Genomic DNA, 27,370 nt, shown 5'->3' with positions numbered 1-27,370 from the left:
TAATAAATTATTTTTATTATGTAATTTTATATTAATCTTATGAAGAAAAAAAATTTAATATTTTATTAAATTCCCTTTTTTATTTTTTGTAACATAGCTTCTCTTATTAATCTTTCTTTACCAAGTGGTGTAGATTCGTCTAAATCATTTAAAAGTAATTCTTTAAGTGATATTTCATTATATTTTCTATTTCTTTTATTATATAAATGTAGTCCAATTATTGAAAAAATTAATAAAAAAGAAGTTGGTGAAAATAATTGAATATTCCTTTCTGGTACCATTTTATTCCATAAATTCTCTTGAAAATGTGCATATTGTGCTATTTTATCACCATCTATAATATTACTTTTTTTGTTTGAAATAATTTCTTTATTACAAATATAAAAATTATATTTATCAATATAATATAATAAGGGATTTTTAAAATGATATATTTTAGTCCATTTAAAAAGTTTAATTAGCTTAACTTTTTGAGAATTTGTTCTTAATAATTTTAACATAAACTTATTCTATTTAGACTTTACAAGGTAATTATCACTGGGGGTATTAATTAATAATTAGCGTCTCATTATAAAGAATTATTCTTATGTTTTTTATCTTAAGATCTAAAGGTATCTAGTACTATTCAGATATATATTAATTTATTAAATAGATTAATTGGATATAAAATAATGTAGAGATTCTTTTTTTTTCAAATAGAAATATAGAAAAAATGACTAATATAATAGAATATAATATTTAATGAATAATGTATTTTATATAAAATATTATTAAGATATTTCTATTAATTAGTTTAATATAGAGTTGTATATTATTCAATATTAAATCTATTACCTTTTTTCTTCTAAGGTTTACATTAGACAATATATTAAATAATATATATAATTAAAGAAATTTAATTAAAATTTAATATACAAGGTTAAGTTATATTAAGTCTAATATATAATAAAAAAAAAGTTATATTAAATAATATTATTTAACTTAATCCAATAGATTACTTATTTTTGAAATTTAAATAATGAAATTCTAAGGAATAAAAATAAAACTTTTTATTAAAATATTATTTACATATAGTAATTACTTTTCTTTAGAAATAACAATAATAAATATTTCATATAAATATAATCTAATTAGATAACTTTATTCAATTATTCAATTAATACTAAAAATTTATAATATTACAAAATTAAAATAAAAGAAGAATGGAAGTTTATTTTTCATAATAAAATTTTATTAATGTAATAATAATATTTCAATATATAATAAGTATTAGGTAAATAAAAAACTTAATAAATTTATTATTGAATAATAATAAGATATAAAAAATTATCTTAAAATTTAGAAATAAATTTAATGTACTTAAAATTTATTTACTTATATATTAATTTGATAGTCAAATTAAATTTTATATTTCTATTTTTATTTAAGTAAATAATAGGAATAATTAGATTAATTAAATAACATTTAATATAAACTAATATATATAATATTTACTTCTCTTATAATATAATAGTAGTCATTAATGTTGAATATTAACTTTTAGTTATTCTTTATTCTTTATAAATTAAAAAAAAAAAAAATTACTTTCTTAAATAAATCCTTTTATTTAAATAAATACATATAAATATAAAAACAAAAGAATATAAAGTTGAATATGTATATTAACTAATAAATTCAATATATTTGCCTATTATATTCATCAGTTCTTTGTTTAAATAATTTACATAATATTTTTGGAGTTTTAAGTAATTTGAAACCTTTTGAAATAGGCATAAATGGAAATATATCTTCAAAAAAATAATATGTATGCCCAACAATAATACCCATTAAATTATCCCATGGTCTCCAACCAATTAATAAGGCTGTTCCCATTAGAACCCAAGGTAAATATGGTGCTTTAACTGTAAAGAAAAATACTGACATTCTTGTAGATGGATTTCTACGACCCCATATATATGTCATTACATTAATAATAGCTCCACTAAAGAAATATCCTGCTCCAAAAAAATAAGAAAGTAACAAAAGCATACAAGAACAGGTTAATAACATCCAAAGAAAATCTGCAGATCTACTATGAAATACAACTTCTTCCAGAGATGAGCAATAAAATATTAATACATAAGCATTCCAAAAAAAATGCAAGCCAAAATTCCCAAAGAAGAAGAAACATGTAATTAGTCTCCAAAATTGATATTCACGTGTAATTAATAACCAATTTAAATATAAATTAAATGGAGACAATATATCTAATGTACATAGGACCATTACTATTGTTGCTATAGTTAAGTAAGCCTTTGTTACAGGAGGAATATGACCTAACATATTAGGAGACAATTTATTAGTTAAAATATTTGACTATATAATACTATAACCTTTTTTATTTACAGATTTTTTTTCTTTTAAAGGATAAAAACAAAAAAATCCCGCTAATAGCGCCAATAACTTTTTTGAAGTAAAAATGGCCGGCAAGTTCATACCGCTCATAGTTGTGAAATTTTAATGAATATAAATATATAAACCCCCTTTCATCATCCCCCCCTCCCCACCCCAATTATAAGATCTTTTTTTTTCCCCTAATAAGATTTTTTAAATATTACCATATTAAATATTTAAAATAGGATAATGATGGTAAAAGAAGTTTAATTATTTTTTTTTGAAATTCTTCTACTTTAAAGATACTCAAATATTAAAGATTATATATATAGATCCAACCTATATAAGAAAATATCTAAATATCTACATAAATTTTAAGTAGTATCATATACTAAATTTCAATATTATTTATTTTATACTCTAGGTGCAAATATTGGTACAATCGCATCAACTTGATCTCTCCTTTTCATTAGAATCATATCTGCAATCCACGTTATGTTTCTAATTTCTTGTTCTTTCAATTTAGTCCATGCATAAAATACTCCATAATTCATTTGTTGTTCAAATGCCAATTCACATAATGATACTATTTCTGCATAAAGGAGATCCTCTAAACTCTTAAATTGTCTATCAGCCAAATTCCTACGATTTGTATGTTCATTTCTTGATATATCAGTATTTAAACCAAAATCATTAACATTATCACTTACATAAAATGTCTTACATTGCTCATATAAAGCATAATATTTAGTATAAGGTTCTAAAGCTGCTCTAACTCTTGTATCATTCCAAGCTTTTCTAATTTGTTCTGTACCTTCTGGATATAAATAACCAAAATTTGGATAAAGTGAAGCTGTGTTAGCTAAATTAAAATTAAGTGAATTTAGAGTTATTGCTAATAAACGAAAATCAGCTTCAGATTTTAATATATGACTCATTACCTCCTTAGTAGTACTATTTAATGTTTGGCAAAATTCATAAAAATCTTCGAGCCATGATTTTTTCAAAAAATTACGTAGAATTTCTAAATCAGTTTCTTTAACAATAGATGTTACATCCTCATATTCACCAGTAAATGAGCGTAAAAATTGATCAAAATAAGGTCCTATAGATGTATCAATTAATATAGATTTATACAATTCATCAAATGAGGATGATAGATCTAATGCAACAAATGCACGAATTTCTGGGAAATAACCTAAGGGATCAAGTCGACTTAATAATTCATCAGCTGGTTTTTTATTAATAGCACCCTGAATTACATTAATAACATTATCAATCATTTTTTCATATGTAATATAATCTAGAAAAGTAGCAAGTGGTTCATAAGCTTGAGATCTTAATAGGCGGAATTCTGAAGCAAATTTTTCACGGCATTTTTGTGTAATTCTAGTTACGGATAAAGATAAAGGTTCATCTTGTAAAAATGTGCCATAATCTGTTTCTTCCATAGCTGTCCTCATATCTTCTAATGTTTCTGCTTGTCCTATCAAGTTATATTCCTCCATTGTTAAGAAACCAGAACGAAATCCTCTTACCATAGCCTCTAAATGGCCATCTTTTAAATTAAATGTAAGCATTTCCATTTTTATCTTAGATAATATTCTAGAATAAAAAATTCCTTTAATTTATTAAGAAAATTTAAAGGCAAATAGAGGGTAGCAATATATTCCCGCATTTGAGCGGTAAATAGTACCGTTATATTTAAATAAAATAATTTGTGATTATTTTAAGTAGTAGTTATAATAATTATATTACTCTATATTAGGGAATAAATAAATAAAATAATAAAAAAAGTTAAATAATTCTGAGTTAATAATGAATTCTTCTTTTTAGAATAATAGTTATTATAATAGATCGTAATGTTAATATTATCTTTAGTATGTTCTTTAGATTTTAGAACTTAGATATTTATTATTTACATCATTATATTAAAAAAAAATTAAGATATTACATCTCCTTTATAATTATTATAACAATAGTTTTATTAATATAAGATAACAATACTTGATTAATTTTATATTTGAATATATAACATAATAGAAGGCTTGTAATGTGATATTTTATTTTCTATTCCTCTTAATACTATTATATATATATATATATATATATATATATTCAGTAAGATATTACCTTTATTTATTTACTAATTTAAGAATTCCAATTTTATTGGTTGAAGAGAATCAGAATGTTTCATATTAGAAAAGTCAAATTTGATAGTTGGAAATACTATAGGGATAATATCAAAATAGTTATCACAAAAATAAAAATTGATTCCACTCTTAATAAATTCTTCGAGTTCTTGTACATCCCTTAAGTTTTCATATGGTAAAATAATTTCTTTAACTGATTCTCTTCTTGCTGCCAATATTTTCTCTTTAACTCCTCCAATTGGAAGAACTTTTCCTGTTAGACTAAGTTCACCTGTCATAGCTATATCCTGTTTTACTGGGGTATTTATTGCCAAACTTAATAATGATGTAGCTAATGTTATACCTGCTGAAGGACCATCTTTTGGTGTACTTCCTTCAGGTACATGTATATGAATATAATGTTTATCAAAAAATGTTGAATATTTTGCTATAATATTTCTAATAAATGTATAAGCAATTTCAGTACTTTCAGTCATTATATCTCCTAATTGACCAGTAACTTTAACTCTTGGAGATAATGTCGAATTAATTTCATGAATCTCCTCATTTAAATTTGAAATTCTTGCTACAGCTTCTATAAATAATGTAGCTCCTCCTAGAGCAGTCCAAGCTAATCCCATAACAACTCCAGGTGGCATTACTCTATAAAGTCTATCCGATATAAATGGAGGATAACCAATAAATTTATAAAGAGATTCTAAATCAATATTAAATGGAAAAGATAATCTTTCATTTTCTTTTTTTATTATTTCAAGTGCTGCCTTCCTATATACTTTTTCTAATAATTTTTCAAGATTACGAACTCCTGCCTCTCTTGCATAATCCTTAATTAACTTCTCTAATACTAAACTTTCCAATTTGATATGATCAGATGTTAAACCAGTCTCATTTTGTATAGAAGGAAGTAAATGAAGTTTTGCAATTTGAAGCTTTTCTTCAAAGACATATCCTGCAATATGAATAATTTCCATACGATCTAGTAAAGGGGCTGGAATTGTATCAATATTATTTGCAGTAGCAATAAAGATAACTTGTGATAAATCTAGTGGAACATCTAAATAGTGATCTCTAAAAGTTTTATTTTGATTTTTATCTAGTACTTCTAATAAAATAGCACTAGGATCACCACGTATATCACGACCTAATTTATCTATTTCATCCAATAGGATAACTGGATTTGTAGTTCCTGTATGTTTAATAGCTTGAATAAATTTTCCAGGCATTGCACCAACATAAGTTCTACGATGTCCACGTAATTCAGCTGCATCAAAAAGTCCACCTAGACTTATTCTATAATATCTACGTCCTAAAGCTTCTGAAATACTTTTTACAATAGATGTTTTTCCACAACCTGGTGGTCCAACTATACATAAAATTTTACCACTAGATACTATTTGATTATTTTCATCACTTTTTTTTTGTTCACTTTGTATATTATTATTTCTTAATAAATTAGTTGCCATTAATTCAAGTATCCTTTCTTTAACTTCTTTTAATCCAAAATGATTATTATCTAATATCAATTTAGCATATTCTATATTTTCAGTATCTTTTGTAACTTTTCCCCAAGGAATAGATGTTAACCATTCCAAATAAGATCTTATAATATTAAATTCTGCACTACTTATATCTAAAAGTGATATTCTATCAAGTTCTTGTTGAAATACTAATTTTACTTCTTTAGGAAGATTATATCCAGGAATTAAATATAAATTTGGTTCATCTTTTACATCATTATTTAATTTTGAATTTTCTTTTTCATAATTATCTGATTCTTCTATATTTAAATATTTTTTCATATTATTTTGGAATTTTTGTAAAATTGTAGTTTTCTCATCTTGTTCTAGTCCAAGTTCTTGTTTAATAAATTTCAATTGTTCCATAAGTATAATCTTCCTTTGCTCTTTCTGTAACTTCTCTTCAATTTGTGTTTTAACTGACATTTGTAATTTAGCTATTTCTAAATCTTTTTGGGCTATATGTAAAACTAATTTTAACCTTTCTTCAATATTCTCTTCACTCAAAATTTGTTGTAATTCTTCACGTTGTCCAAATGATATACAAGATATTAAATCAGTAAGTTTATGAGGGTTATCTAAATTATAGAATTTCATAATTTGTTCAAAATGTTCTTTATACATTATTGAATTTCTTAATAAATCTTTTAAAGTTTGTATAATTTCTAAATGTAATGCCCTTAAAGTACTTCTTGATTCAATATTATTTGGTATATTATCATCTAAATATTTAACTTGTACTAAAGGAAGTGGTATAAATGATTCCTTCAAATTATTTTCTGACTTTTCATCTGTTAAGTATATTTTATTTTTAAAATCTGTAATATCTTGATATTTCGAATTATCTATATTTATATTATTAAAATCTGTATTATTCCCTAGTTCAGTAAATAAACCTAACCATTCACTTGGATCTTCTGAAATACTTTTACTTAATTCTGTATTAATATCAGTTATGTTCACTTCACTTTTCATACCTTCTGAAATAGTTTCTACAAGACGTATTCTGCGTAATGGTACAACTATTGCTTGACCTCCACCAACTATGGGATGTGGTAATAAACTAAGGATATGGAGTAAAGTTCCTACATTATATAGATCATTTACTGAATCAATACAACCACAATCCATTCTCAAATTTGCTAAAATTCCATCTTGACAGTTATTCTTATTATTAGATTTCATATTAGAATATGTATATTTTGTTAAAAATCCTCCTATAAATTCTTCACCTCTTTTTTTAAGGCTTAAAAGAAATTTCATCAAATTTGGATCATGTATATGTAATACTTGATAAAATCCAGGAAATGCTGGCTTCCTATATAATGGTAATGCATATATATTAAGTAGTTCTTGAAATTCATTTATCATTGGTAAATATGACAATTTATTATGACTTGTAGATCTATTTTCATTTATATTTGTACTTCCTTCTAAATTTTCTCTAGTTTTAGATTTATAGTACAACTTTGATATCAATTTTTCTTTATTCTTTCCAAAAGTATATAATGATCTCACCTTAGAATTTTCACTAGTATGATTTTTTTTATATTTTAAAAATACTTTATTTATACTTGGCAAAGAATAATTAAATATGTTACCATTAGTACTAGAAAAACAATTTCTTTGTAATTGACATATATGACCATTCAAATACAATAATTTACAAAATAGCCTTGTAGCAGTATAGTGCATAGATATCTTTTTCTCTCAATATTTTTTGCATGAAGGTATATTTTTTTGACAAGTCCTAAAATTCATTCAAATACAGCACAAATGTGAGATATACCGGTAAATCAAAATTTTCAACCCGAAAAAAAGGCGGTTTAAATATTGTTGGAGGCGCTAATAAGACTAAAATGTTAGATATAAATACTTTTAGATTGAAATAAGTAACACTACTAGGCAAACTTCTTTTTAGAATTATAATTTATAATAACTATATTTCAGGAATTAAAATTATAGACTTGTTGATATTTTTTAGAGATCCTTGTATATTTTAGAAGAGTTGATATGGAATTAAACTGTGGTAGTGAAGTATTTCCTACTACTGATTCTCAAAGTAATTCACTAGTAGGCTTTATAGATAGAAATACTTATGTATACTTTGATATTGCTATTGGTGGAACTCCAGCAGGAAGAATTATTTTTGAGCTATTTTTCGATATAACTCCAATAACAGCTGAGAACTTCAGGGCTCTATGCACTGGAGAAAGAGGTATTGGAGAATCTGGTATAAATCTTCATTATAAAGGTAATAAGTTTCATAGAATTATCCCTGAATTTATGTGTCAAGGGGGTGATATTACAGCAGGAGATGGAACAGGTGGTGAATCTATTTATGGTAAACCATTTGAAGACGAGAACTTCACCTTGAAACACAATTCTGCTGGTTTATTATCCATGGCAAATACTGGTCCAAATACGAATTTATCACAATTCTTTATTACTACAATTCCATGTCCATGGTTAGATGGGAAACATGTAGTATTTGGAAAAGTAAGTTTATACAAGATTATATATATATATATATACCCAGACGTGTTCCGTATTGACTTTTTTCTTTTATCTTAGCAATACGGGTCTAAGATGGGTTATAACAAATTTCACAATTTTTGTCTGGTGTTATAATAAATCTACAGTTATAATATCCTATAATTGTGATAAAATTATTTATAATATTTGATACCAAATTAAAATAGCTAATCTTTTATCTTAGGTTGTAAGTGGTATTGATGTAATAGCTAGTATGGAAAGGTTTGGTTCAAGTAGTGGTAAAACAAGCGTAGCTATAGTTATTTCTGACTGTGGAGAAGTCTAGAACATATATATATATTTTTAACTTATTTAATCTGATATATCCTCTTGTTCACTAATATATCTAGTTTTTATTTAAGATTGAATATAATTGACTCCGTACTTCAGAAGGAGATAGGCCAGCTTTAATTATCTTCAATAATCCCAATTTTTGATAATATTCAAGTAACGGTGTCGTCTGCTCATGGAATGCAGTTAAACGAATCTTTAAAGACTCTATATTATCATCCTTTCTTTGTATTAATGGTTCACCAGTAATATCATCTATACCGGCAACTTTTGGTGGATTGTACTTAATATGATAGACTCTACCTGATCCTTGGTGTATGTATCTACCTGATACTCTCTCAATAAGTAATTCATCTGATATTTCAAAGTAAATAACATAATTTAGTGATCTTCCAGAAGACTTAAGAAGTCTAGACAAATCTTCTGCTTGAGTAATTGTACGTGGGAAACCATCTAACACAAAACCTTCTTCACAAGCACCAGAATCAAATTTATCAGATACTAGTTGTAAGACTATTTCATCATCTACAAGTTCTCCTCTAGCCATTATTTCTTGAACTTTAAGGCCTATTTCTGAACTTGATTTAACTACTTCTCTAAGCATATCCCCAGTACTTAGATGAGCAAGTTGAAGATCACGCCTTAAGTATTCACATTGTGTACCTTTTCCACTTCCAGGAGCACCAATTAAGATAATATTTAATGGTTGTTTTGAAGACTTTTGCATTTTAATTTAGTAAATAATAATATTTAGGATATTAGATGAATAAAAATAAGATTAAAGTAAAGAATTATTTATAGAAATTTAGAAAGAGGGAATTATTACCGTTATATTGCAATGTTCTAATTCGATCACCAAAATTAATGGAATATTTCACGCACCAAGTGTTTTGTGAAAAAATAAAAATTTGATAGTAGCGCCAGAGTGTGGTACCTATTTTTCTTTGTCTCAAAATAGAGCGCCTTATTTTGTAATGTGCTAGAAGTTTAGCTTTTAAAATAAATTTATATTTAGATTTACATAATTATTTACCAGTACAATATAATATTAGATAAAACTGCAAATTATCTGAGATAGTAATGTAATAATAACTTGGTAAATATTTTTAATATAGGAAATTGTCTAGCTTAAGTTAAGTAATATAACACTATATTGGATATTTTAACAAGATCTCTATTACATCAATAAAGAAATAATGTTAATTACGGTGAATAATTTGTCTCTCTCCATAGTGGAGTTATTTCAAAAGTATGATCTGGATAAAATAACTGAAATTTTAGAGCACATGAAGAAGGATATATTTATCCGTTCTAATGAAATCAAAAAGATTATAGGATCTAATCCTGAAATAATGATAAAATGTGGTGAAAGTGTTGTAAATATTTATAATAGTTGTAAGAAACTTGGTATTGATGTAAACTGTTTGATTGATGATATAAACAAGTCCTTAGATGTTATAGATAATCATGTACCTAATATTGAAGTCAATGTGCCAGATTTTAATTCATTAATAAATTTTGAAGAGGATAAGGAAGAATCAACATATTATGATTCTATTATCTATATTTCAGAAAAGAAATTTATGGATACTTTCCTTTTATATTTATCATTAAAGGAAGATAGTGATAATTTGGAAGTAAGTAATTATATAGATGACTTATATACATTTGATACTAGTATAGCTTATCATTATGCAAATAATTTGTTTAATAGTTTTTGGGCTTCAATTCAATATTTTCCTGTATTATCTGAAAAAGAATTGGCAGAATTATTTATTATATGTTTTTGTTTTGAAAAAATCCTTAATAATAATTCATTGAAATCTAATATTGATTCCTTATTTCATGAAGTCATAGTAACTAGAGTATCAAGTATATCATCTCAACTTGAATTGATTTCATCAATAAATGGGAATTTGGATATTTGTTCTACTTTTTGCCAGATAATGAATAATATATATTGTTTGATGAAACTTTTTGATGCTGTTAAAGAGATAATAGAATTAAATAAATCTAATCCACTTTTACTAAAATTTTCAATACAAGAACTTAATAATGAATCAAAAGAGTTTTGCAAGCAATGTGTAGATAATTTAATCGATGAGATGGCTAATTCATTTATAAATATGAAATTATATGAAGGTAAAGATAAAAATTATTCTAATAAAAGTGATTATTCTTATAAATATAGATTACTTTGTGATATATATATAGCTTTGTATAATCTTAAAATACCTGAAGTTTATGATATTTTACAAAAAAAGTTCTTTCCAACAATAATAGATGAAATAAAATTATATTTAAGTAATTTTATATGTAAAGGGCCACTGGATGAAATTATTTCAATAGTTCGGATTAAAGGGAACATAAAATTTAATATACCTTCAACTAAACAATATAATAATAATATTAAAGACTGGATTTATAGGTTTAATGAACATATTGAAGATATTACTAATGAATTTAAATATATTGAGAATTTAATTGAATGTACATCTGAAATTTCTATATACAATAGATTATATTATCCTATAAACCAATCTAATATACAAATAGATACCTTTATTGATACTTCATCACCTGAAGTTCTCCCTACTCATAAATTTGATAAAATATTAGATTATATATCTGAGTTATTTCTTACTACAATTATGAACAAGTTATTAAATTCAATTAGTACAATTATATGGTCTATAAGGGGTAAACTTTCTCAAAATATTGCTTCTTTTGAAATTGATTCTAATGATTATAAATCTATGGAACTATTTAACATTCATTCTTTTGTAAATTTGTTATCTCAAGGAAAAAAGTCTGATGAAATTGAACTTCTTCTTTTTGAATATGCTGGTACAGATCAAAAGAACTCATTAATATTGGATACTTCAATAGTATCTGAAAATATTTGTTGGAGATCACTTGCAACAATAATACATGAAATAGCATCTGCAATTAGTACATCGGAACAAAGTTCACTTAATTCTTTAAATTATCTTGTTAAAAAGTATACAGAAGTAAAATTTAGAAGGTTTCAAGCTGATAAGTTATATATATTAGAGGCTCTTTTTTATGCAATTTATATGCATCTAGACAAAATAATGAGTTCCACATGTAAAATTCAGGGTATCATATTGGATATTTTGAATTATCTTGATACTAATTTTGAGGATAGTTGTCCTATACAAATTTTATCATATTGCCAATTATACCGTCAATTAGGTATATCTGGATATCCAGAATCTCCATATACTATTTTAACACAACTAAGTGCTGATCTAATAGCTTTTAATATGGATATTTTATCTCAAGAACAAAATATTATATATAGTCTAGTGTGTCAAACTTATCTACAATCTTATATTATACCTATACTTTATAAAATTCTAAATAAAACAATAAGTTTTATATCTAATAGAAATAACTTAGATAATGGAGTTTATGAAAAAAAGTCTATGAATATAGATATTCTTATAAATAAATTATGTATAGCAATTTACTGCGATTTATATTGGTGTTATAATTTTATGCAATCAGAATATGAAGGAATATCTAATAGTATTACTAGTTTTAATTTAATTGATAAAAAAGTTCTTGAATCTATTTTTGAAGATAAAAATAGATTGTTCAATATTTTATCAGAAAAAGTTTTATCTAAACAAACTCTTATGGAACTTGAAGAAGCTATTAAAATTTGGGAATTTGATATTAAAGATATTTCAAATCTTAATAATCAAACAAAATTATTACCAATTGATCTTTTATTTGTAAAAAGTGGTCAACGTTTTCCTACTTTGCCTATTTCTCCCCCAAAATTAGGATTATTATCTACAAAGATTAATATAGCTTCAGATAAAGCTTCTAAAATATTTCCTGAAACTTTATCTAATATAAATCAAGATTTTATTTTTGGTAATATTGATACACAGAAAGTCGATTTTATAGAGGGAGATAATAAATCCAATTCTACAAACAATATACAGGATGATTCTGTAAATAAATTAGAAAAGAATGAAGATCATATGGTTGATTATCCCTCATCAGCTACTCAGATATTTAGTGAGAAACTATCTGGATGGTTTTCAATGGTTGGTAGTCAAGATAATAGTATAGATAAACAGAAAATTTGGCAAGTATCTAATCTCTTAAAGGATACAGTTAAAGATAAAGTTTTTGGTTCAATAAGTAATGAATAGATTTAAATTTTAATCTAAATTTTATTAGTTGCTTTTCATATAAGAACTAATTTCACTAATAACTATTTAGAAATATCCTTGTTAATAAATTTCAGTTATAAATTGATAATAAATACATAATTTAATATTATACTAACTTATTATATATGATTCTAAAATAAGAGATATTTAAAGAATATTTTGAATTATCTATAGATTTAATATAATAGAATAATAAATTTGTTGTAATGCTAAGAAGACACCTATTAAACATTATTAATATTGAAATATATTTACCATACAATTTACTGATTTCATAAGATCTTCTGAATATACTTTTAAAGAGTAGATCTTAAATTTATTGAATAAATAATGAGATCTTTTTATTATATATAATAATTAAACATAATATATTTATCTAATTTAAGTACTTAAGTAATAAGCCAAATAATCTTTATATATTAATTTAATATAATATAATATCTTGAGTTTTTCAAAAATTCTTTTATATTATTATATATACTAATAGATACCAAAGAGGTAAAATTGACAAGTACCGTAGAAGCGCTGTTTAATTAGGCTATAGGGATTAGGTTATAGGGACTTTCCCCCCACTCCATTTTACTAGTTTGTAAATTTTTTTTTCATATTAGGAAAGTAAGGAAATCTTTTTTATTAAATATAAATATCTTTGAAATGAAGATACAAACTATATTAATTGTGTATTCTTATATATATATATTTTCAACTTCAATATATGCAAATAAGCCTTGTAGAATAGATTCAGATCCCATTTTTGCTTCAAATGGAATAATATACCCCAATGAATGTCAATTTAGTAAAGCTAAATTGAATAATAAAGATTTAAATAATTCAAATATATATAATAAAAAGACGATTGAAATGATCAATGATAACCAGAAGATGACTGTTTTAGAAGGAAATAACTCATCAACCTCTTCACATCTTAGAGGTTATAATAATTCATCTGATCTATCAAATGTAACATTTATAGCAACTTCACTTGAAGAACTCTGGAGAATATATGATTCTAATGTCAATAAAACTTCTATCAATAATGAAATTAAATATAGTTGTAATGTCAGTAATATAGGTTCAGTAGAAGAAAGTATAAAATATAATATATCCAGTAATGTACAAAGTAGACCAAATATTTATGATTCAGTTGAAGATTTATCAATTATATTACCAAATGATAATGCCAGTCAATATAATGACAGTAATCCTAGTGGATTTAATAATAGAAATGAGACATATTTAATTGATATAGTTAAACCAGATAATTCAACTTTTTTGGAAGACCCAATATATTATTCTACCAATTTATCCAATAAAAATATTACAATAGAACCAAAGGAAATTATTCCAGACTTTTTGGAGGAAGCTAATTCGCAGAGTATTATAGTGGTATCAAATTATTCATTTTCGGCTAATTCATCTAATAAAAATGATAATATATTCAATATTAATAATGCTACAATATATAAATATTTGGATGAAAAGTTAGTTGATATAGTTGATTTAAATGCATATCCAATTGAACGTGAATTTCCAAGAAAGTTCAATAGAACTAGAGGAAGAGGATGTACAATAAGATGTACTTCTGAATTTGATCCACACTGTGGAAGTGATGGTAAGCAGTATATGAATCTTTGCGAGTTTAGAAATGCTCAATGTAATAATCCAAAGCTCATTTTCATAAATTATGGAGAATGTGTTATCCCACCATTAAGGCATTCATGAATCAATATTAAAGATGACATTATTTACTTTATATAAATAAGTACTTTTTTTTCTTTGTTTAATATTGATGATCATATTTGAGCTTTCTTAGTTCAATTATTTATAATGTAATTGAATAATCATAGTAATTAGCAGTGAATTAAAGTAGTACAAGTAACTTTATTTTTCACTAAATGTACAAGGAATCACAAATTTTGTGTTCAAATTTAGCGCAACTTTTAGTTCTTATTGTATTGTTTGTCTTTAAAATATTTCTTTTTTTACAATATAATCTATTATTAAATATTTAGAATGAAATGTATTATATTTTTCTGTAGTATAGGTCTTAGTTACCATGAAGTCCAATCAATGTATAGACAATAAAAATAAGATATTGATACTAAGTCCCATTAATATAGGTACTTTCTCATATTATCCTCACTAACTTGAACATCAAGAAGATATAATATGTAACTTTCTTTCTTTATTTTTGTTTTTATTGATATATTATTTGGTGTATCATTCATATACTTAAATTAGTTTTGTTAATTAAACTCTTATATAGAACTTTCTATATTTTATAACTATAATGAACTATTGTATGATTTTGATTTAGTATTATTTAGATAAGAATATAAGGAAGCCATTATTTTAATTTACATATTAATCATATTTATTTTTCAAATAGTATACACATGACTTAAGATAGTAGCAACTTAAAATACCGCAACTTATTGAATTATTTGGAGTATTTATTGAATAATATATCCATTAAGAAATGGTATCCACATTACATACTATTTATAAATTTTATATATTTTATCTTATGTAAGCTATAAGCCTTATCATTTTCACTTCATGAGACAAGATATTTTGCATATCAACTGCTCAAATGAATGTCTTGAACTATGTTTACTGACTCCTCAATTACAATTTATACAAAGGCAGCTCTTGAAGCTATGTATAAGACCTTCAATTTTGATACTCGAAAACTTGAATAGTACTGATAGTCTGGAAGCTCTAAATCTCGAGTTTCTTTTAATAGAATATCAAAAAAGTGGTCAGAATTCAATCAGAGTTGTTTTAGTTGGTTCATTTACTCTGTCACTTTTTTCAGATTTATTTTTACCAATTTATATAGTATTAAAACCAAAACTGAATATCTTGGATAATAGTGATAATGATGGTTCTATATCATATATAAATACTGGTACATGCATGTGTTGTATACATAGTAATTTGCACTTTTCATTCATCCTAGATTTAAGTTTCTCTCTTAGATATTTAATTAGAAATAGAAGGAGAGAGTATACAAAATTAGATTTGGTTATTTTATATTTCTCTGAGATTTTGAAAGAGCTCTTTGAGGCTATATCAGCCCTAAATAGATGTATATACAAAGATAGTAAATCAACTAGTAATATTAACATAAGAATCTCAATTCTTATTTTTGGCATCAATACGAATGACTCTAGTTACCAACTTATATTACATGATACTTGTATATCTGATTGTGAAGTGACATCTATATTTTTGGATTTGATTATTTTAAAGATACAAGAAGAAATTGGGAGGTTGTTATATCAAAGTCTTGAATTTTATAATAGTTCCTATTTAACAAATAATTGGTGGAATTTTGAATTAAAATTATATTTAGACTCACTTCCTAGTGAATTTGATAAATCAGTCATTATAATAACAGATGGTATAATATCTAAAAATTTGAAAGCAGCTACTGAAGTATATAAGGACGATCAGATCCTTTGTCTAAATAATGACATAATTCGGACATGTATAAGTAATGATATTCAGGTTCATATAGTATTAGTTAAAGATTCTGAGCCTGAATATAAAACTAGCTATGGTATGGTACCATCTATTGAAACATTAGAATATCTTACGAGGTGCTGTTGCAATGGTAGTATGACAATTGTAGACGAAGAAATAGTAGATAATTTAAAGTTAAAACAGATTGTTAAGAATCTTTTATTCAGAAATACTGAAGTGAGTATTGTGGATACTTTAAGTATTGAGGAATTATATTTGAATTGTTTTCTGTATAAATCTTATTTATTAGATAAAAGAATTTCATTATTAGATATATTTGCATCTAAGATGATGATTGGATATAATCTTTTATTTAAAGATCAATTAATATCAATACCTGTTATTTTAGTTTCTCAATTTCATAGTTTTGTTAATATTTACTATACTGTTGATGATTACGACTATAATAGATGGTCAGTTAAAATATATATACAAGATATAAATGGCATATTTAAATTTAATACCTTATACAATTCTGAATATGAATCGGGAACTGGTTACAAACAATCTCAAATAGCTAATTTTGAATTAAATTCCAGCACCTACAGTATGGATGAACAAACTTGTGACATTGAATGTTTAGTAGATGATAATAAGCCAGAAATAATATTTGGGAGGAAATTATTTAGTTCAGGCAGAAGTTTATATAGCAAGAAGGATATTTTGTTTCAAAATATCAACTTATACATAAACATGATGGTAAACATAGATTATTTACTAAATGATATTTCGAAAGTACTCTCGGGGCAACATTTAAATTTGCAATCCCAAAAATTAATAGATAGTAATTTATTACCTCATACATTCAAAATAAAAAATACAATTTTTTTAAATATATTAGATTATACGTTGAAAATAAACAGAGATTCAAATTCATTTGATCAGACATGGAAAATTATCCAGGAAATGATACTTAGTTTAGAATACAAATTGTATGGAACCTATAAAAAGTAGCGAAGTAAATAATTGCGAAGTTTGGATTTATTATTTTTGGAAAAAGGCAATGAGAATATGTACTTTTCAAATATAAATGAGAAAATTTGTTTTGAGGATCAAACAATATGGAATATAATGAGATCTTGGTGCAGTGATATTTGTACCAAAAACATAAATTTAGAGTTATATGAACAAATTCAGAATATAAAGAAAGATAATCGTTATTATATTCAGTGGTTAAAGCTTTATAGATACCTCTCTAAGGATGAAGAAGAAAATTCAGAGTTGAGTAGTTTAGTTACAATTTACAGCTTATATCATGGTCTTAACCAGCAGATATGTGAAGAAAACAGTAAAAAGCTACTTGATAATATATATATTAAAATAATGAATTTTGGAGATAATTATTTGGTCAGTGGATACAATTCAGTTTCTGCTAAATTTAGCTATATTGAAAATTTGAAGATAGGACCGGAGCATTTAGGAGTTTTATCTCCTGTAAAATCAATAGAATATATTCTATTTTCTATTATAAATACACAAAATTGCTTTGTTAATCAACTTCAAATGAAAAGGTCATGGAAATATATGTTATGGAATACGTCTAGCAATATTTTTGATAGAAGAAAACAAATTTTCAACAAGGAGTACCTTTCCATGTTTTTAAGTCATCGTATTATTTCTACTTTAGGAAAAGCAAGATACCATGAAAATTGGATCTTATTATATGTTAAAGAGATTAGCACAAATATAAGAGTTGTATGGATAAAATTTGTAACTGGTAAGAATCAGGGAAATATGAATCAAAAGGAAATCAAAGACGAAATAATAATATTAGTATATGAAATTTCCATAATTTTCGATAGGAATAGCTCCGGATCTCCAATAGTTTGTACCTTATATATGATAAACCAAAACAATATTATTAATTCTCTAGAGCCAAATTATTGTGATTTATTTACTTATTTTCTTGATTACATTCAAAACCAGGATAACAATATAATTAAAGCAATCTCTTTAATTAATTATTTGTCAAACTTTAATAATATTAAAAATAAAGTGCAATTTAGAAGAAATTCAACTCGAATATTTAAAAGTAGGTCAACAATAAATAGGAGAGTTAACTTAAATTTGGAAGAAATGTCAATTTTGTTTTTAGCTCTAAGTAAGAGAAGCTCTGAGGAAATTGAACACTTTAATAATGATACGGGGAAATTCACCAAATCTTTAGATCATATAAATTGTATAGATCAATTTTCAAAGTGTCTAATAGGCTCAGACAATGAATATTCTGTGTTTGAAAATAAAAAAACTCAGCACATAATTAAGGAGTTTGAGTCTTATTGTTCAATTGAAATAAATCCTTTTAAACAAGATTATTCATTTGAATACTTTAATACAGATAATCATGAAAAAAGAGTAATGGAGAAAAGTAAATATTTATTTTGGAAGAGTAAAATGAGAGAAATAGCGTGTGATTTGCTGGATAAATTTATTAATAAGATTAATAGAAGAGCAGAATATTCATTGAGAATCAAAAAATATGAGTGGTATTTATTTAACTTTTTGAATTCTGCAAAGGTTAGTTACAATTTAAGATGCAACCAAACATTAAATCATACGGAATCTGAACATATATTTAATGAACACTTTTTAATTATACACATATATCCTGAGAAGTGGAGCAAGGAACAATTTAAGAAAGAAAAGTATATAGAAACTACAATTAATGATACAAATAATTATATTGAATTAAATATCCTTAAATTAGACTTTTATATTGGGAATTGCAATGCTCTATGTTGCGGTGTAACATCAAACTTGAAAAAGATATTTTTTGATAATTTCGATTTTTCATTATATTGCAAATATAATGATAATAAATGTGAAGGAATTCTTAATGAGAGTATAATAGAAGATTCAGTAAATCTTTATATACAAGATGTGCTTTATATATGGAATACTTTGAGATTTAAAGCTATATGTGACTATTGCACTCACAATATTCCAGTCCATTATAGGGATATAGATATTTTACTAGATGATCGACAAAGTGAAATTTTTTTTAAGAATTATATTGCAAATATGGTATATACTTCAAGGGATATATTAAATATAGATGAAACTATTTCTAAAATGAAGCATAAACCAATTAAGTTTTCAGTTCCTATATCCATTTTTCAGAAAGTTTTATACAGTGCCTTCAAAAAACTCAGACCATCAAGTAATATATTACATTATGTTTCTAATAATCAAGATATATTAAAGATGATAAAATGTATGGAATCTGAATTAATAGCCAGAATTGGCACACAGACTTTTGGATTTCAAATAGTTAAGACAGTTAGTAGTTTAGATCATTGCGATTTCATCACATTATTTAGTCAATATTCGAATTATCATAAATTTGGTGAAATAGAAATAACTGATAACTCCTTTATAAATAAAAAGGATGATTTAATCAATTGTATTAATAGTACTGAATTTAGAAAAGAAGCAAATGATAAATTAAAAAGACCTCTTTATTTATATAATTTGAAAAAATATGGATATAGACCTTCTTTGCTTGTGATGAAAATTTCTAGTAGCTCAATTGAATTGTTAGATAAACAGAAGAGTCTTATTTATTCATTTATTAAATTAAAAGGGGAAAAAGTGATGACTAGCTTAAATCCAAATGCATTGACATATTGGCTATTTTTAATTACTTGTTTATGTATTTTGGAGTCTAGCAATTTAAATATAGATATATTCATATATGAATATAACAAATGTACTAAATTGAAAGAATATTGTACAAGTAAATACTTTGATATTTATGAACATTTTGTTGAGAAATTAAGATACACTATCTATCATTGGATTATTGATACAGCTATGGAACTATCCTTTACGCATAAATCAGATAGCTGTTTGTTAGAAAAAATTATTGGGATAAATAGTCATAGACATTCTATAGACAATTTGTCACTTTTTGGAAAGGACTTATTTTTGGAATGTATTCAAATTACCCAAAGAGTAGTTTGGAATCAGAATAATCCTGATCTCAATATTTTGCAAAAATTAGAACATCTTCATGGAAGCTCTATAATGTATACATCAAGCATTTATATTCCTTTACTACCCTTTTTTTTAAAAAAAAATAAGGATGACTATGCTTCTCTTTTTAATAGTTTCTCCTCTAAAGTTGATTTAGTACCAATACAGAGAGATCCACTGATACTCTTGTGGAATAGGAATAAAAAAAAAATACTTTTGAATGAAGAAGATGAAAAAATAAATTTGCAAAAAGATGAGTATGAATATTTAGATCTTAATTCTATACAAAATCACTTTAGAATATTTATTTCAATGCAATTTGATGTGGATGAAATTGAAAACCTGCCTAATTCAGAAATTAAATGCAAGTTGAATTATCTAAATAATGGTTCTTTTACTTGTGTATCAAGTATGAATAATCAATTATTGAGTCTAGATGACAATAATTTATATTTAAAAGTTTCGTTTTTTTTATATTCACCTTCCTCAATTGAACTAGTTAAGCTTCAGGAAAATAATTCTAGTAAAATATGGTGTAAATTTTGTAATTGCAAATTCTTAAGTCAAAGTTTGAATGAAATTATTTCTTTTTGCTTTTCTTCAATCCAAGAACGTTTTATTAAAATGTGGAAAGAATTTTCTATAGACTTTTTACTTAAAAATACGATTAATACGAAAACTGCATCTCCTTATATAATCCCTATAATATCAGAAGAGCCTTTTGCATCAATTAATGATTATTGTTCACCAATAGAGTTTTTTGAGACTGCAAAATCTGTCCATAACAATTATGAAGCTAATTTATATATGAGGATATTTGGAAATCCTAACACTACATCACTTTATAATATACCTTTCGGCATGACTCCTAGTTACTACTTACAGACTCAAAACTCACTATATCACAAGTCATCAAGAATTGAAGACACTTCTAACTTTGGTAAGATCACACTTTGGGATGGTAAACAGGTGCAAATACCTCATTATACATTTTGGTTGAATCCTCAAGATGAAATATCCCTAGAAATACCTTATAACTTATTCAATATTCCACTACTTGATGGTTTTCTTACTACAAACTTTACTGACAACAAGATATATAACTCAAGCATATCATGTTTAGCTTTTCAATTTGCATCTTTCACTATAAACTCTCCTGAAGGTTGGCTATGCTGCTCAGATGATATTATACTCACATATCCACTGACATCAGGTACAGGTTCTGTATTTTTAATTAAACCTGGATACTTACTAATGAATAAATCAAAAGATGGGAAACAAAGTTCTTCCACAGTAGGACTTTCGCTGACATTTTTTGGAGTGAGAAAACCTTCAAAAGGTACAAAAGGGCACTTTATGAAATATTTAAAAATAGCTTTACAAAACTTCGGAAAGAAGACAAACAATTTAGACTATTCTAAAAATGAATTTAATGAGGTACTTCAATTGAGCTCATTAAAAATTGGAAATGATGAAGAACAAATTGATGACTCAACATTGATTAGAAGGAATAGTTGGAGTAAATCCGATCTTACTGGAGCTAGCAATATTGTTATAAATACTTCTCCAATTTATTTTAATGATAGCAATGTATCACTTAAATTTAATAGTAACAATATTACAGATAAAAACTACTCACCTAAGCTATTATTACAAGAAATTCCACTTCCTGTGGCATCTGCTATTTGGAGAATGAGCTCGGCGTTTCATAATTATATAGCCATTTCTTTGTGGAATATAGCAAAAAAAACTGAAATAAAACTTTGTATTAAGGATATACTTTTGAGGTTTGTAAAAAGACTAAATATAATGGGCTTTAGTGACATAATAAATGAAGACTTAGAAAATAATAGATCTAGAGTCAGATTTATAATACCAAAGAATGTAATTATGCAATTTTATAACTTTAAAGTATCTCCCACTACTGAAAATTTAAACTCAAAACAAAAGATTCTCTCTGAATATTGTATTGATATTGCAATATTTTCAGGTATAGATGGAATGCCACTTCCTATGAATGGAGCTTGGGGTGGAGGGGTTCGTCTTGGTGAACAAATAAACTCCTCAATAATACTGTTAAGTATTTATGAAGATGATATTGATAAATGGCAACAGTTAATATGGGATATTAATGAAAATTTGGATTTACTCGATCTCACAACAAATAATAGAACTATTAGAGCAAATATACCTAATAATACAGGTTCATACAGTCCATGGAATATTCTTCGTAATCATGAAGGCCATTCAATACAGGTTCAACCATCATTACCAGTACATATTATTCCAGAATCATTTCAAGATCATTCTTTAAATAGTACCCATAGCTATAAAAAAGCAAATATTTGGTTAATGCCCTGCTTATATATTACTGCCGATATCTGGAATTTTTCCAAACTACTTGACTATGAGTCTGCTTTATACGAAGATAATTTTGGAGAAAGTTCGAAGTTTCATACGGAATTATTAGAGCTAGTTAAGTCGCTATTAAATTTAACTCTACTAGATCTCGCTTTTGAATTGCGTTTTATGAAACAAGAAGCAACACCTACCAAGGAACACTCAAATAAAGAGCCACAGCTTCCAACTTATGATAGAGAGAAATCTGAAGAACTACGTTTTGGTTTTGTACATGAGATAAATAATGACTCATCATTACTAAATAATGGAGATATATTGATACCTAGCTTAGGTTCATCTATTCGTCACTTGTTTAAATATAAAGAAGAGTTGCAAAATATTTTGCAAAATATCAGATTCCATGAAAATTTAGTCCATAAGTTTTCTTCCTCTATTGGAGAGCATGATAATCAAACCAACACATTATCTCACACTAAAACTTCACAAATAATGCACTACTCAGTACCAATATTGAGCAAATTCAATTTAAGTAGCTCAAACGACTTTCAAACCCAACAATTATATAATCCTTCATGGAGTATTCAGAGTCTACTAAATAATATTTATGAAACAGTTATAAGAGAGAATTTCAGTAAAAACAAGAATTTCAAAGCTTACTTAATTGGCCACTCTTGTTTTATACATGATTTAGAGCAATTAGATAAATTTCAAAATGATGGATATCCTCAGTATCCCAATACAAAACAAAGTGTTGAAATTAGAAATGACGACTTTAATGTAGATGATTTACAACCAGATAAAGCTAGAGAATACCTTAATATCAATTTTTCAAGTTTTATAAATAAGATTCAAACTATAGAAACACGTGAATCTGGGTGGCATGTATCTAAATACACAAGTTCTTTGAAGTATTGTGAATTTATATCTAAAGATATACAAATCTGGATTGATTCTTTATATGAAAAAAATTATAGAAATTTAAAACAGAATACAAGTAATGATATGGATTTTAACTCAACTTTTTGTTCTCTATTTAAACTTTGTGGTGGAAGGATTAGACCAAGAATAACTATCATATTATATTCATCTGATGAAACTGGAACTTGTGAAATTGAAAACAATAGTCCTAGTTTAAACTATGCTAATTACAATGATATTTCACTCAGATATTATGCTTTTATAGATATTACACCAAATGGGATACTACTTTTAAGCTGGTATTTACCTAAAAGTACTGAATCTAAATTAAAAAATATATTCAGTGATTATATTTGGAATACAACTTTATATACCCTATGGCTCTATCAATTAATAGGATGGAATAACTCTATTAAAGATAATTATATCCCTATTATTGATCTATCTCCATTCGCTGTTAGTTGGGATTATATATCCTCTTCACTATTAAATACAAACTATGGTGTTTTATGTGGACTACCAATATATATAATTTACTTTATATGGAGTAAATATTTTAATCTACATTTATACCCACTAAAATCTCCAGAAAAATTATTTAGTAACGTATGTGTTTCATTGAATATTCAGATATATAACCTCAAGTCATGCCATAATATATGTTCTTTAATGGACGGTGCTACTCCCATATTTCTGGAAAGATTTGATTTTTTTTTGGAAGAAAATCATTTAACAAATGAATATGTAAAATATAATCAGATTGAATCATTATATCCTTCTGTTTTACAAGAACTTATCTCACAACAGGCCAATCAGTTTATTAAAGAATGGATGACTTTATATTCAAAATATAGATTTTGGAATTATATTAGCTTATTATTAACTTCAACACTCTCAAACTGGAATAGGGAAGTTAATCTAATTAAACTCAAATCTGATCAAGTAGATTTTAATTTCTCACATAAACTATTAAATATTTATGATATTTTTGAAGATAAATTTTACAATACACTAGAATTCCTATTGGAAGAAATGGAATTGATATTTTTATTTTTTAGTAAAAAGAAAATGAGTCATCTCTCTGTATTTCCTTCAAAATTGTTAAATTACAGTAATGAAAATAACAATGTAAATATTGAAAAATACTCCACTCATTTAAACTTATTATACACATTATCAGACTTTAAAAGTCAATTAGTTGAAATACTGGAATATATTACGAGACCAAATCTTCAACATTACCACAATTGGCTTTTACACCCAGAACTTGAAGAAAATTTTGAAAGCGATACTTATTATAATAGAGTGAATATACACAACGCAACTTTAGATAATGAAACTACCTGTTATATTCCTAAAGATTTGGGGTGTTTAAAATGTCTAGAAGATTTCCAAACAATATCAATTAGTTTAATTATAGCAATTCTTTTACTTGATAAAAGTCCCAAAACAAAAATTCAAAGAGTAAATATTAAAAAAGGTATCCAAATCCAACAAGCAAAAACTTCTTACAAATACTCTGATAAACAGAGTTATGACATATCTCTCGTTATATACAAGCAAATATTTAAGGATCTACCTTTTTGCTCCTCTTCACAGTCATATTATTTAAATGTACTAAATAGTTTAACAGAAGCAATTGATAGACATATGAATATGATGAATATGATTCGTATAAAGCACAGCTTTAGTCAACCACTTTCTAATAGTTCAAATATTTATATAATCATCAGAATTTTACGAACTTTCTCACTAATTCGATCCAATTACATATTTCAAGATAATTTACAACACTTATCTCAGAATATATTTCAAGAAGCTCCGCTTATACCTTTACAAATATCTCAAGAATTAATTTATATTGGAACTTTATACAATGATACTGGTCTTAAACATATTATATGTTTACTTTTTACTGTAACTTCCCAAAATATAACTGTCACAGTAATTGGAAATAATCATGTTAGCTTAAACTTACATCTTAATATTAAGCTACATTTATTTTCAGATGATGAGCTTGAAACTACAGATCAGAGCTGCCCTATTAAACAATTTCTAATTAAATTGAATTTAAGAAAGTTTTTCATGACTCATATTATGAATCAATCTCATGATTGCTTAAAAGAGGTATGGAATCAGTATTGCAATAATAGTATAGTGTTTCACAAACTGGTTAATAATCAATATAAAAATATTAATCCAACATTTTATTCCCCTAAACAATTAGTTTTGATGATAAAGTGGTTTTTCAATAATGATATATTAAAAAATAAAGTTGAGGGAAATAATTTAGAAAAAAAGTCAATTTGGGGTAACTTAAATAATACAATAGTTAATAAAAATAATACTGTTAGCTCATACTATGATTTCGAAAAAAGTAGTAAATTCACAACTAATGACGCTATTAATTTAACTTCTGATAATTCTCCTATTGTAGAAGATGTTGTCAGAAATTATTACATTCTAAATTCATTTTCTATGCATAATTTTGACTTAAACACAATAATAAATGACTTACTCTACAATCAAGAAGAGAATAGTATTATTTCCATATCATTTAATGGGTCAGATTTACTTGTTCTTGTAAAAGATATTTTTGAAAATGATAATATTATTATTTCATTTTTAATAACATCAAAATCTAGTTTCTTAAATACTTTTAGTACAAAATCAAGATTAACTAATAACTATGAATACAGGAAAAAAAAGGAACAATCTCATTCTATCTTATATTTTTGTCTCATTTTAAATTCATTAAATGGAAATCCTATTCATACTACTAATAATGAAATTGAAGATACTTATGAAACCAACAATATAGAGCTTATAAGATCTTTTACTATTTTTAAAATCACAAATATTCTATGGCACTCTCAACAGAGGATAAATTCAAGGAATATATGGGACAAAATTATCAAATTTGGTTTAAAGATTAATTCAGGATCTATAAACGAGCTATTATCTAATAAATTCACAACAGTTGCTAATTTAATGAACTTACTTAAAAGAAAATTGGGACTTTCAACTTTACAGGAAATTACTTTACTAGAAGTTCCTTATAAACTATATTCAAAATTACGATTTATAAGTATTTGGGAAAAATTGAAAATATTTTTTTTTCCATTAAAAAAATTTTTTGAAAAAAATGGTGCATTAAATGTTGGTTATATACATAATTATTGTGGATTATTATCACGCTCAAAAATTAAAGTGCAAGTTTTTGCTATATTTAAAGATTCTACATTTAAATTTGTTCTTTTAAAATTTACCTTTATTTTTGAGTTAGAAGAAAACCTTCTAAAGTTGAAAATTGAAAAATTACACTGTATTACAACAATAGAAAAAAGGAATTTCCAGAATATAAGTACTACGGAAAAATATAGCTGCAACCCTATACATAATAAAGAGCAAGTAAACTATACTACTATGATAAACAGAATAATAAGTGATATAATAATCCCAACATTTCATTATATAAAGTCACTTTCAATTGAGCACTTGTAAACAT

At 25.3% G+C, this 27,370-nt stretch overlaps 9 protein-coding genes across 9 annotated transcripts, besides 30 other annotated features; 4 read left to right on the top strand and 5 right to left on the bottom strand.

Annotated features, from left to right (window-relative positions):
* Nucleotides 1-72: part of a sequence feature (AT_rich) that runs on past the window's edge.
* CMU_015840 (uncharacterized protein) lies at nt 66-500 on the bottom strand (the record flags this gene model as incomplete). Its single annotated transcript, XM_002140150.1, has 1 exon — nt 66-500. The coding sequence occupies one exon, from the start codon at nt 498-500 to the stop codon at nt 66-68; it is 435 nt and encodes a 144-aa protein (XP_002140186.1).
* Nucleotides 336-413: a sequence feature (AT_rich).
* Nucleotides 501-629: 129 nt separating the features above from the next.
* Nucleotides 630-801: a sequence feature (AT_rich).
* A 61-nt stretch (nt 802-862) lies between these two features.
* Nucleotides 863-1,162: a sequence feature (AT_rich).
* Nucleotide 1,163: 1 nt separating this feature from the next.
* Nucleotides 1,164-1,197: a sequence feature (AT_rich).
* A 12-nt stretch (nt 1,198-1,209) lies between these two features.
* Nucleotides 1,210-1,493: a sequence feature (AT_rich).
* Nucleotides 1,494-1,556: 63 nt separating this feature from the next.
* Nucleotides 1,557-1,685: a sequence feature (AT_rich).
* Nucleotides 1,675-2,322, bottom strand: CMU_015830 (Der1-like family protein; the record flags this gene model as incomplete). The annotated part of the gene is made up of 1 exon (XM_002140149.1): nt 1,675-2,322. One exon carries the CDS (start codon nt 2,320-2,322, stop codon nt 1,675-1,677), a length of 648 nt encoding a protein of 215 aa, XP_002140185.1.
* A 259-nt stretch (nt 2,323-2,581) lies between these two features.
* Nucleotides 2,582-2,617: a sequence feature (AT_rich).
* Nucleotides 2,618-2,786: 169 nt separating this feature from the next.
* Nucleotides 2,787-3,959, bottom strand: CMU_015820 (vacuoloar ATP synthase subunit D, putative; the record flags this gene model as incomplete). The annotated part of the gene is made up of 1 exon (XM_002140148.1): nt 2,787-3,959. The coding sequence occupies one exon, from the start codon at nt 3,957-3,959 to the stop codon at nt 2,787-2,789; it is 1,173 nt and encodes a 390-aa protein (XP_002140184.1).
* A 112-nt stretch (nt 3,960-4,071) lies between these two features.
* Nucleotides 4,072-4,180: a sequence feature (AT_rich).
* A 100-nt stretch (nt 4,181-4,280) lies between these two features.
* Nucleotides 4,281-4,408: a sequence feature (AT_rich).
* A 54-nt stretch (nt 4,409-4,462) lies between these two features.
* Nucleotides 4,463-4,491: a microsatellite.
* A 28-nt stretch (nt 4,492-4,519) lies between these two features.
* CMU_015810 (ATP-dependent protease La family protein) lies at nt 4,520-7,738 on the bottom strand (the record flags this gene model as incomplete). Its single annotated transcript, XM_002140147.1, has 1 exon — nt 4,520-7,738. One exon carries the CDS (start codon nt 7,736-7,738, stop codon nt 4,520-4,522), a length of 3,219 nt encoding a protein of 1,072 aa, XP_002140183.1.
* Nucleotides 6,305-6,333: a sequence feature (AT_rich).
* Nucleotides 7,583-7,616: a sequence feature (AT_rich).
* A 318-nt stretch (nt 7,739-8,056) lies between the features above and the next one.
* On the top strand, nt 8,057-8,864 carry CMU_015800 (peptidyl-prolyl cis-trans isomerase, cyclophilin-type family protein; the record flags this gene model as incomplete). Its single annotated transcript, XM_002140146.1, has 2 exons — nt 8,057-8,542; nt 8,763-8,864. The coding sequence occupies 2 exons, from the start codon at nt 8,057-8,059 to the stop codon at nt 8,862-8,864; spliced, it is 588 nt and encodes a 195-aa protein (XP_002140182.1).
* Nucleotides 8,707-8,727: a sequence feature (AT_rich).
* A 3-nt stretch (nt 8,865-8,867) lies between the features above and the next one.
* Nucleotides 8,868-8,895: a sequence feature (AT_rich).
* A 29-nt stretch (nt 8,896-8,924) lies between these two features.
* CMU_015790 (adenylate kinase protein, putative) lies at nt 8,925-9,596 on the bottom strand (the record flags this gene model as incomplete). Its single annotated transcript, XM_002140145.1, has 1 exon — nt 8,925-9,596. The coding sequence occupies one exon, from the start codon at nt 9,594-9,596 to the stop codon at nt 8,925-8,927; it is 672 nt and encodes a 223-aa protein (XP_002140181.1).
* Nucleotides 9,595-9,622: a sequence feature (AT_rich).
* Nucleotides 9,623-9,861: 239 nt separating this feature from the next.
* Nucleotides 9,862-9,901: a sequence feature (AT_rich).
* Nucleotides 9,902-10,065: 164 nt separating this feature from the next.
* CMU_015780 (uncharacterized protein) lies at nt 10,066-13,059 on the top strand (the record flags this gene model as incomplete). Its single annotated transcript, XM_002140144.1, has 1 exon — nt 10,066-13,059. The coding sequence occupies one exon, from the start codon at nt 10,066-10,068 to the stop codon at nt 13,057-13,059; it is 2,994 nt and encodes a 997-aa protein (XP_002140180.1).
* Nucleotides 11,156-11,185: a sequence feature (AT_rich).
* A 95-nt stretch (nt 13,060-13,154) lies between the features above and the next one.
* Nucleotides 13,155-13,280: a sequence feature (AT_rich).
* Nucleotides 13,281-13,418: 138 nt separating this feature from the next.
* Nucleotides 13,419-13,560: a sequence feature (AT_rich).
* Nucleotides 13,561-13,706: 146 nt separating this feature from the next.
* Nucleotides 13,707-13,727: a sequence feature (AT_rich).
* Nucleotides 13,728-13,734: 7 nt separating this feature from the next.
* Nucleotides 13,735-14,802, top strand: CMU_015770 (kazal-type serine protease inhibitor domain-containing protein; the record flags this gene model as incomplete). Its single annotated transcript, XM_002140143.1, has 1 exon — nt 13,735-14,802. One exon carries the CDS (start codon nt 13,735-13,737, stop codon nt 14,800-14,802), a length of 1,068 nt encoding a protein of 355 aa, XP_002140179.1.
* Nucleotides 13,891-13,931: a sequence feature (AT_rich).
* Nucleotides 14,803-15,044: 242 nt separating the features above from the next.
* Nucleotides 15,045-15,113: a sequence feature (AT_rich).
* A 313-nt stretch (nt 15,114-15,426) lies between these two features.
* Nucleotides 15,427-15,462: a sequence feature (AT_rich).
* Nucleotides 15,463-15,579: 117 nt separating this feature from the next.
* Nucleotides 15,580-15,604: a sequence feature (AT_rich).
* Nucleotides 15,605-15,639: 35 nt separating this feature from the next.
* CMU_015760 (uncharacterized protein) lies at nt 15,640-27,366 on the top strand (the record flags this gene model as incomplete). The annotated part of the gene is made up of 2 exons (XM_002140142.1): nt 15,640-17,392; nt 17,609-27,366. 2 exons carry the CDS (start codon nt 15,640-15,642, stop codon nt 27,364-27,366), a joined length of 11,511 nt encoding a protein of 3,836 aa, XP_002140178.1.
* Nucleotides 17,416-17,448: a sequence feature (AT_rich).
* Nucleotides 17,912-17,933: a sequence feature (AT_rich).
* Nucleotides 18,561-18,603: a sequence feature (AT_rich).
* Nucleotides 26,453-26,494: a sequence feature (AT_rich).
* Nucleotides 26,960-27,009: a sequence feature (AT_rich).
* Nucleotides 27,367-27,370: the final 4 nt, after the last annotated feature.

This window comes from Cryptosporidium muris, genomic scaffold (genome assembly GCF_000006515.1).
Source record: "Cryptosporidium muris RN66 scf_1106632373407 genomic scaffold, whole genome shotgun sequence".
NCBI lineage: Eukaryota > Apicomplexa > Conoidasida > Eucoccidiorida > Cryptosporidiidae > Cryptosporidium > Cryptosporidium muris.
The sequence above is the reverse complement of the archived record's forward strand: the minus strand, read 5'-3'. Positions and strand labels throughout refer to the sequence as shown.